General features: G+C 41.2%; 2 protein-coding genes across 3 annotated transcripts; one reads left to right on the plus strand and one right to left on the minus strand.

Moving 5' to 3' along the window:
- The first annotated feature begins 184 nt into the window (after positions 1-184).
- On the plus strand, positions 185-6,035 carry LOC106576144 (sodium-coupled monocarboxylate transporter 1-like). The gene is given in 13 exon segments (XM_045699755.1): positions 185-481; positions 1,041-1,106; positions 1,209-1,278; positions 1,384-1,451; positions 1,653-1,774; positions 1,923-2,063; positions 3,694-3,717; positions 3,719-3,815; positions 4,311-4,384; positions 4,680-4,789; positions 5,569-5,636; positions 5,731-5,817; positions 5,942-6,035. Coding segments are annotated over 13 exon segments (1,305 nt in total). The 5' UTR covers positions 185-190; the 3' UTR covers positions 6,029-6,035.
- A 2,291-nt stretch (positions 6,036-8,326) lies between these two features.
- LOC106576136 (electron transfer flavoprotein regulatory factor 1-like) lies at positions 8,327-10,295 on the minus strand. 2 transcript variants are annotated; one of them, XM_014153042.2, is made up of 3 exons: positions 9,887-10,295; positions 9,354-9,427; positions 8,327-9,203 (listed from the first exon to the last, which is right to left on the minus strand). In XM_014153042.2, the coding sequence occupies exons 2-3, from the start codon at positions 9,396-9,398 to the stop codon at positions 8,958-8,960; spliced, it is 291 nt and encodes a 96-aa protein (XP_014008517.1). In that variant the 5' UTR covers positions 9,399-9,427; positions 9,887-10,295; the 3' UTR covers positions 8,327-8,957. The 2 variants fall into 2 exon arrangements, with proteins under 2 accessions (XP_014008517.1, XP_014008515.1); XM_014153040.2 differs by having other exon boundaries at positions 9,354-9,430; positions 9,887-10,293.
- Positions 10,296-10,697: the final 402 nt, after the last annotated feature.

A 10,697-nucleotide genomic window follows, 5' to 3' on the forward strand; every position in this document is an offset into this window, starting at 1 on the left:
AACACACAGGCACAGTGAAGACTTCAGAGCTCACTGCTATCCTGTTTCAACTCGTAGGGACTACAAGTTGTGGAATAGGACAATCTTCCAGTGAGGACAGTAGCCTATACCTCACAATCAGAAGGCTACAATGGCAGCCTCTCCAGTGATTGGATCCTTTGTAGCTGCGGGCTATGCAGTCTTTGCTCTGATGCTGCTGGTGTCTGCAGCCATCGGGGTGTACTATGCCATCGTCGGAAGGGGCCAGAGCAGCTCCAGAGAGTTTCTGATGGGGGGCCAGAGTATGACAGCCATACCTGTGGCTCTGTCCCTGACTGCCAGTTTCATGTCGACTATCACAGTGCTGGCCACCCCAGCCAAGGTGTACCGATACGGGGCAAACTACGGCCTCTTCAGCCTCTACTATGTGCTGGTGGTGGTGGTCAGCTCAGAGGTCTTCCTCCCTGTCTTCTACAGGCTGGGCATCACAAGTACCTATGAGGTTAGAATCAATCCACCCTGTTGAGTTGAGTTCTATTCTATTCAACAGAAATAGTATAACATGTTTGGTAGAGATTAGCCAGATGAATTGCAATGCAAATTCTAAGCAATTCTAAATCCCTGAAATAAATATCTTGGGGGTCACAAAGTATTGCTCAAAATGGCCAATTGACAAATGCAATCTATTCAGGAAGTAAAATACTGACCTAATTTTGTAATCTTTCTATAAAACAAACAGACTGCTGTTACAGGTAAAATCCTAGTAGTCACGGCTCCATTGCTTAATATCTCTGCACAAGTCCATTCCTTAGTCTTGTTGAGATGCTGATGGTGAGATTATGACTGTGATTCAAACAGCTAAAATATGAGTCAGTATTTTATCTTCATTAGCTGACTGAAACAATCCTGGCACAGTCTTGTCATCTCATCCTCTTACTGACTATACTCTTTGCTTTGTCTTTTGGGCTTCACACATGAACTAATGTCCTTGTCCTGTCCATGGGAAATGTAACAGAAAAGTGTCATATTTCTTTTTTCTCTTCATGGTCATCATTCTGCAGTATCTAGAGATACGGTTCAACAGAGCCACCTGTCTGTTAGGGACAGTGATGCTCATTGTTCAGACTGTGAGTTCCTTATCACAACACTCTCCCACTCCATATTATGAGAACAACCCTTGTGCCACAGGTGATTATAAGAGCCACATGTTATGTCTCTCTGTCTCACAGATACTCTACACAGGAATAGTCATTTATGCTCCAGCTCTGGCATTAAACCAAGGAGCAGTAGTCTCTAAAAGTCATGAAAGAATTTCATTTCATGCCCCATCGGCATTGAGTGCACATGAAACCACTCCTCTGCTAAATGGTGTCCCTCTCTCTCTCTTGTTCCTCCTCTCTCCAGTGACTGGGATGGATCTCTGGGGTGCTGTCATTTCAACAGGAGTGGTCTGCACCTTTTACTGCACTATGGTACTGGACAGGCAGTGATGTCAATAAATAATGCTGTAAACATAAGTTTATGTAACGTTTATTTGATCAACATTTATTCCCTGATGTAAGGGAAATACAGATGGAGGTTAGATTGAAACATGATTTCTGTAGCACTGTGGTGACCTTTGTGGTGACCTTTAAACCATGTATGTAACACGGCTGTGGTGAGTATTGTGACAGGGTGGTCTGAAGGTGGTGGTGTGGACGGACGTGTTCCAGGTGGGCATCATGCTGGCAGGCTTCCTGTCTGTCATCATCAGAGCCGTGGACCTGCAGGGAGGAGACTCAACTTCTGGGAGTGAGTAGATTGTCATGTAGATTATAGATGTAAAAAAGTAGGAGAAGAGTCTGCAACTGGACTTTGTGCAGTATGTTGGCGCAAAATATAAGACATTGCAAATGTCTGAATCTCTCTCTCTTTCTCTCTCACTCTTTGTCTCTCCTTTATAGCTTTGATGCTAGTCCACTGAGGAGGCACACCTTCTGGACAATCACGTTTGGAGGCACGTTTGTCTGGACCAGTATCTATGGGATCAACCAAGCCCAGGTGCAGAGATACATCTCTTGCAAATCCATGACTCACGCCAAAATGTGAATCATCATCTTCCTGGAAGGATAGAGTAGAGCATGAACATCTAATTCCGGTTTGCCCCAGTGTTAAAAGTGGAACTGACAGCATTTTAGCAACATGAAATCTTATTCAAATGTGTTGATTTTTTACATTAAAAAAAATCTGCCAAGTGAGCACTAACATATGGTTATTTTAATGTTCATAAATTCTTAGAATGTTTGGGAATCACATATAGTAAGGCATTTATGAAAATTCTATAAAGTGTGGCCTCCTGACTGGCGCAGTGGCCTAAGGCACGGCATCGCAGTGCTTGAGGCATCACTACAGACCCGGGTTCGATTCCAGACACAGCCGGCCATGACCGGGAGACCCATGAGGCGGTGCACAATTGGCCCAGCGTCATCTGGGTTAGGGGAGGGTTTGGCTGGCTGGGATTTCCTTGTCCCATCGCGCTCTAGCAACTCTTTGTGGCGGTCCGGGTGCCTATAAGCTGACTTAGTTTGCCAGCTGGACAATGTTTCCTCTGACCCATTGCTTCTGGGTAAGTGAGCAGTGTGTCAAGAAGCTGTGTTTTGGAGGATGCGTGGCTCTTGACCTTTGCCTCTCCCGAGTCAGTACAGGAGTTGCAGCGATGGGACAAGACTAACTACCAATTAGGGGTAAAAAGCACAAAAAAATGTTTATAGTGTGAAAGTGGGTGAGCATTTGGACAATTAATAGAGACTGCAGTAAATAAACGTCTGTCTCGTCCAAGTCTACACAGACCGGTGCGCTATAGCAAATCAGAGTTACGGTAGGGCTGTATACAAACAAGACATTTGAATAAAAGTCTGAAAGTATTTGGTTATAAATATACTTAAGTATCAAAAGTAAACCAGATGGTACTATTTTCTTGTTTTTACATTTTTTTAGGGCTAGCTAGGGGCACAACAAAACAACAAAACACATGTGTTTAGTGTGTCCACCAGATCAGAAGCAGTAGGGATGACCAGGGATGTGAATTGGACCATTTTCCTGTCCTGCTAAGCATTCCAAATGTAACGAGTACTTTTGCGTGTCATGAAAAATGTTTGGTGTAAAAAGTACATTCTTTTCTTTAGGAATGTACTGAAGTAAAAGTAGTCAAACAATAAATAGTAAAGTACAGATTCCCCCCAAAACTACTTAACTAGTCATTTAAAGTATTTTCACTTAAGTACTTTACACCACTGGTGTTTACAGGCAGTTGCAACAGCGCAACTTTAGATTGTTAGCTAGAACGCATTCGCCAAAGCCAGAAAATACACCCGAATGGATTTCTGCAAATATGTAAACCCCACAGGAGTCCTCTTACATTTGGGACCCTACAGTCTTATTGATCAAACAACAATGAAAGGTAGTTATGCACATCAACAACAACAATATCAACAACTAATGCTAGCCAGAGCAAGATGAGCTAAAATGTAACGAAGGAACATTCGATAAACCCTCTCAAACCTTTTCAGATAGTTGGCCGCCAAAATTGCACTGATAAACGATGGGGAAGTTGTAGCCTATTCATCTTTCTGATAACACAAACTCTCTCTCCCCATTCTCTCTCTCTTTCTCTCTCTCCTTTCTCTCTCTATGCCCTCTTTCTGTCACTCTTCTCTCTCTGTATTCTCTTCCCAGGTCTCTCTACACAAATCGATTAGGACTGCATGCTGTGTTCTGTGTTTGCGGGGCTGTGTATGTACTCCATCTACAAGCACTGTGACCCCTGGACAGCAGGAATGATGTCAGCTCCAGATCAGGTTGAGGACACAAACCAGGAAATAACACTGTAATAAAGACCGTGCAGTTTGACGTTTATTGGGATAAGTCTTGTCCTGGAGGCAGAACTGAGCGATTACTGCTAGATTGGCCAGGTTAGGTATTAGGATTAGAAGTGTGGTTAATGTTAGGGTTAAGATTTTATGACAGATTTTGTGGTTGTGCCAGCTAGTGACCCCTCTGCAGAGCTGCCTCCAGAACAAGATTCAAGACAAAAAATGTTAACCTGCATAAATACCAGGCACTGTCAATATTACTATTCTGCCAGACTGCCACTTTCCAGATATATTTTATCAGTTTCAACTGATAACATTAACTGCCACTAGGTGTAACCACCTTAAAAAAAATATTTTATAACTTTTCCCCCCGCATCGGCCACACATCCAGATTGTTCCCAGGAAAATATCTCAGATAACCTAAACCCAGTGGTACCACTCAGTCACTGACCATTGACCACACCCTCTTTCTCTGTACAGCTGATGGACATCCTGAGAGACTACCCTGGACTGCCAGGATTGTTTGTGGCTGCAGCCTACAGTGGGACCCTAAGGTTGCTATTCCCATCTAGTACTTATACTGTACTAGAAACTTGATCTTACGTTTGATTGCTACTGTTTATAATGTTAATATGTAACATGTTATATCTCCTAGATTAAGTATCCTTTTGTTACTATTTGTGCTGTATGCAATATCTCAAGGTTCATAATATCACTAGTATGACTTAATATTTACTCTCGCAGCCTATGGTGAAGCACAAAAATTACTATTTCCATAGCACTCACGCACACTGTATGTTATATTTCTGGGTAAATAATGGCACTATATTTGCTCTTTCTTGTCCACAGTACAGTATCGTCCAGTGTCAATGCTCTGGCTGCCGTGACTATTGAAGACCTGATCAAGCCGTACATACACATGTCAGAGAAACACCTGTCCTGGCCCTCTAAAGGCCTCAGTGAGTGTATAATATCAATACGTGTCTTTGCTGTTAAGCAGAGCGACACAGGGGAATCCAAGAGCAGACTCAGATGAGGAAACAGGGATGAATGAACCAAAATATTTGTTACACAGGGAGATATGGAGTGCAGATCCGGGGAAGCTCGGATGAGTTGCAGAAAAACGAGATGTGGAGACGGAGGTTGGAGTTAGCTGAGTAGAACAGGGTTAACAGGTTCTGAGGGGAATCCAAGGTAGTGGTGGTGAGTAAAATCCAGAGCAAGGTAGTTGGGTGGTGAGATGTGGAACGGGAGACAGGAGCAGTAAACTGCAATGAGAGGATAAACAGTGTCAGGCAGGGAAACAGGCACATCAGCGTAACAAGATCTTGAATAATCATAAATGGCTAGAATCATGAACTGACTGAGCAGAGATTACAATCTGGCAGAGCAGAAGTGGCAGGACTGAGTATTTGTAGAGGTCTTGATTATGGAACGAGTTGCAGCTGGTAGGGATCTACTCTGACTCCAGCACACCTGTCTCCAACCACACAATCACACAGAGGGAGAGGGAGAGAGAGTGTACAGGGGGAGTAACTGCAGGTCAAGAAGACACCGGATGAACACCAGAGGGCGTAGCAGGAGCAGATGTGACATTTGCATTTACCACAGAACTCAGAGAGCTATATTCATGTTTGATGATATATTTATCTTCTTATTGATAATTCTTGCTGATATTAGAAATTAATAAACCATGATTTTTCATGTTTTTAACTGCTATCCCTATGCTCCATTCTAGGCTTTCTGTATGGGGCTCTCTGTATTGGAATGGCTGGCATAGCCTCACTAATGGGAGTTCTGCTGCAGGTATGCGATACAACAAAAGGAGTATGTCTTTCTACATAAAATATGTTGTCTTGATGTATGCAACTCTAAAATATGTCTCTGTCTCCCCATGTAGGCAGCTATCAGTATCTTTGGGATCATCGGAGGGCCTTTACTGGGTCTCTTCTCACTGGGGATCCTCTGTCCATACGCCAATGCCACAGTCAGTACAGTCTCTATAACAAAAGCAGGATTATAAGCATGCAACCAATCTAACTGTTAGCTAATCTCTCTGAACGTTTATGTTGAAGTGTTGATGTGTTATTTCTGTGTGTTCTGTGATGCAGGGGGGCTTGGCTGGTCTGCTCTCTGGGCTGGTTATGTCTCTGTGGGTGGGGATAGGGGCCCAGTTTTACCCTCCTCTACCAGAGTAGAGCAGGCCTCTGGGTCTGACCAGACATGGCTGTAACTTCACAACCGCAGCCGATGCGTTCAACTGGACCGCATCCCCAACAGAACCAAGCCTACAGTACTACAGCAAAATACAGCAGAGAGGTACGTTGTGGGCTTCAGTATATTTGGTTAAGGACAGGACCGACTTTTGCTGTAGGGAACAAGTATATTGATATGGGCACAGTTAAATATTCAGTTAGAAATGTACTGTAGAACAGGAATAATTTTGTCATGTTAGAATAGTGAACTGCTAAACAATATATGCAACGTTATAGCTGTTGAGTGCCACTATGTTTGTCTTCCGTACAGACCCTTCCTGGCTGATAACTGTTACTCCCTGTCCTATCTCTAATTCAGTCCTATTGGGACACTTACAACACTGGCTGTTGGACTGTTGGTCAGTCTACTTTCAGGTACTCTTCCCCAAATGGTAGTGTTGCTTCTTACCATATTACATGTTGTGTCTAATTAACATATTTTTCACACTAAAATGTCTCTTTCCAGGGGGTATGAAGTTGAAGTTGGAACCAAGAAGAAGATACAATACAATGTTATTTTGCTTTTACGAGCTTTTTAAAGAAAGGGTAAGCGATATGAGTGTTTCAATAAATAACCTCCAAGACGTTATCTGTCTTTCAACCACTTTCCTGTATTCATTTAGCTCTCATCCATACCTAGGCCATGAGACGAGCAGGAAAACTGGACCTCACAAAAAACAGAGAGAACAAATTTGGAAACAATAACCCCGGCTTCTGCAATGTCCACGAGTTGGATTTCACAAAGAAAAGTCTTCCTACATAACATACTGATAAAACCATGACTTAACAGTTGCTCTTCTCATATTTCTCCCTCCGCAGTGCCGCTGTTTTTCACGTGACTCATTAATGTCCTGACAGATTGTATCAATATCTCATCTCTATCGTCATATTTCTATATACAGTGGCTTCATAAAGTATTTTATTCCACATTTTGTTGTGTTACAGCCTGAATTCCCCTCCAAAATTCTCACCCATCTACACACAATACCCCATAATGACAAAGTAAAAACTTGTTTTTAGAAAAGTTAGCACATTTTTGTTAAATGAAATACAGAAATATCTTATTTACATAAGTATTCACACCCCTGAGTCAATACATTTTAGAATCACCTTTGGTAGGGATTACAGCTGTGTGTCTTTCAGGGTAAGTCTCTAAGAGCTTTGCACATCTGGATTGTACAATATTTGCCAGTTATTCTTTTTACGGTTCTTTAAGCTCTGTGAAATTGGATGTTGATCATTGCTAGACAACCATTTTCAAGTCTTGCCATAGATTTTCAAGCACATTTAAGTCAAACTGTAACTCGGCCACTTAGGAACATTCACTGTCTTCTTGGTAAGCAACTCCAGTGTAGAGTTGGCCTTGTGTTTTTAGGTTATTGTCCTGCTGAAAGGTGAATTAATCTCCCAGTGTCTGGTGGAAAGCAGACTGAACCAGGTTTTCCTTTAGGATTTTCCCAGTGCCATTTATTTGTTATACTGAAAAACTTTACCGATTACAAGCATATCCATAACATGATGCAGCCACCATTATGCTTGAAAATATGGAGAGTTGTACTCAGTAACGTGTTGTATTGGATTTCCCCCTCACACAACTCTTTGTATTCAGGACAAAAAGTTAATTTCTGTGCCACATTTTTTTGCAGTATTACTTTAGTGCTTTGTTGCAAACAGGATGCATTTTTAAAAACATTTTATTCTGTACAGGCTTCCTTCTTTTCACTCTGTCATTTTGGTTAGTATTGTGGAGTAACTACAATGTTGTTGATCCATCCTCAGTTTTCTCTTATCATAGCTATTCAACTCAGGTTTAAACCGTTTTAAAGTCACCACTGGCCTCATGGTGAAATCCCTGAGCGGTTTCCTTCCTCTCCAGCAACTGAGTTAGGAAGGACGCCTGTATCTTTGTAGTGACTGGGTGTACTGATACACAATCCAAAGTGTAATTAATAACTTCACCATGCTCAAAGGGATATTCAATGTCAGATGTTTTATTTTTACCAATAGCTCCCCTTCTTTGCGAGGCATTGGTAAACCTCTCTGGTCTTTGTGGTTGAATCTGTGTTTGAAATTCACTGCTGGACTGAGGGACCTTACAGATAATTGTATGTGTGGGGTACAGAGAGGAGGTAGTCCAAAAAAATAATGTTAAACACTATTATTGCACACAGAATCCATGCAACTTATGTGATTTTTACTCAACTTACTTAGGCGTGTCATAAAAGGGGTTGAATACTTGACTCAAAACATGACAGCTTTATTTTTTATGAATTTGTTAATTTCAAAAAAGATAATTCAATTTTGAAATGATGGGGTAATTTCTGTAGCCCACTGACAAACAAATCTAAATGTAATACATTTTAAATTCAGACTAACACAACAAAATGTGGAAAAGGTCAAGGGGTGTGAATACTTTCTGAAGGCACTGTACTGTAGCCTACATCACATCAACTTGAAAAGACAAGTAAAGTCAGGATTGTTACTAATGAAATATCTTTGACTTGATTTATGTTTCTCATTTATTTAAAAAATAGGGCTATCAGTGTTGTACATTTAAAATAAAACATTCATTTGAAATAGCTGTGTCTCATATTTATACCATTAGATTACATTGTACACACTATCATGTATTATTTACAATTATGTACACGAGAGAACTGTAGTCATTTGAACTGTATGAAGTAATTTGATTGATGTCATTCCACAGCTCGAGATGGGTAAGTGGCAAGTGTAGCTCATGGCACTTGTCTGTAATATATAGCTAACATTTGTGTTTAATTAAGGACGTTTGTGTTGCTAATAACACTCTTGTTCATGGACGTCTAAACTAAAACTTGCACACTGAAGATTCAGACGCCAAATAGCTAGGCTATCAGTCTACCGGTCTGCCTATATTCAGCACGGCGGACAATTCTTCTTCGTAGTAACGCTTCTTCATGGCTCTGTACTTCCTCAGATAGTACAGGGCCTCCAGTTCCTTTATCACAAACTCCCCACGGTCGACTAGCTTTTTGATCTCCTCAGGGTCTGTGACACCTTTGTTCTTCATAAAGGCACTCTTCAGACGTTCTCTGAAGTAGTCTGCTCCTTTGGGGTATTCCCGTCCCAAAAACAGAAGCTGTCAATGGAAGAAGACAGGTTACCAATGATAATTCCAGGCTTTGAGGATTGTTTTGGAAAGACAGCTAAATATTGCATGAGTGGACTCAAATCTGGTGTGTGGGTAACAACGGTTGGGTGCATTGACAGCAGTCAGCGTTTAACTTACATTTTTGTACAGTTGTCTAACCTCACTCCTTAGAGGGTTGGCCATGTCACTGCCTGAGACCGTAGCAGCCTTCACTACTGGGATGGAAGAAAAGGACAGAACATACAACAGGTGATTTAGCATACAGCAGCTGATTATGTAAAACAACAACAGCTCCGAAATGGGCATATGTCTGATTGCTGTCACCCATCACATATCCTGTGAGCCTCACAATCTTAGCTGTGTCATGCATACATTTTAGCTATACCTTGGTTCACTTAGCAGGTAGGTTAGTTAACAGTGCAAATGGGTCACATTGCGACTAGGTCGCGAAGCGAATGATTAGTTAGCTGGCTAGATAATTGTCAGCTGCAATTCAACCAATAATTGCCTTTTGACATTGTGCTGGGAGACATACAAGTAACGTTATGTCTCCCAGCACAACAACGTCAACAGACAATTATTGTTCGAATCGTAGCAAATTAGCTAAACACCCTCGGTTATAAAAACATCCATAGTGATTCATTCACACGATATAATCAAGATTCCATTACATTAATGTCCCTTATCAATAAATCCTTGCAATTTAGTGTCGATAGCTGGTTACTTCGCCCTTCGTCCACACGAGTTCAAATAGGAGTTAATAAACAACGCCGTAAATCTTTTTACATGTCGCAAACCATGTAACTTGGACGCGAAAAGAGTTGACAACCCACCAAGAGAAGATAGTAACCAGTTTTCCAACGAATACTATTTCATGACCTATATAGCAAGCTAACCAGAGTTATACAATTAATATTGTGGTTAGGCTGATATGTTTACAAGCCAAGTAGCTAGTTTCATAAGTAGCCAGCTGTTACTAGCCAGAGTAAATTAGATGACCAGTTAGCTAGCTAGATAGGACTCAAGGTGAGCAAGTGACTACAAATCAGCTTCCTTTGCCCCCTGTATATAGCCTCGTTATTCTTATTGTGTTACTTTTTATTTTAGTCTACTTGGTAAATATTTTCTTAACTCTTATTGAACTGCACTGTTGGTTAAGGGCTTGTAAGTAAGCATTTCACGGTAAAGTCTACACTTACTGTATTTGGCGCATGTGACAAATAAAGTTTGATTTGATATCTCCTAACTTTCTATTCTCCATGTTCTTTCCTTGTAAGCCACCCAAGGATGCAAAGTTAACTGTGTTACTGTTCTGAATAGCATATCTCTCTCTACATTAGATTCATGAGAGGTATTACACCTAGTAGATATAGGCCTAGCTAGCTAAATTGAATATAACATGTTTAAATTTCTCCCCTGCATCGGAGAGTCTACTCTTATCTGTACTCACTTTTTCAATGCCCACAAATTGCAAACATACAG

This window comes from Salmo salar, chromosome ssa17, assembly GCF_905237065.1.
Source record: "Salmo salar chromosome ssa17, Ssal_v3.1, whole genome shotgun sequence".
NCBI lineage: Eukaryota > Metazoa > Chordata > Actinopteri > Salmoniformes > Salmonidae > Salmo > Salmo salar.

Coding starts and splice junctions, on each gene's coding strand:
- LOC106576136 (XM_014153042.2), bottom strand. CDS start 9,398: ATGGCCAACCCTCTAAGGAGTGAGGTTAGACAACTGTACAAAAAT. Junction 9,204..9,353: donor TTAGACAACTGTACAAAAAT/GTAAGTTAAACG, acceptor TTCCATTGACAG/CTTCTGTTTTTGGGACGGGA.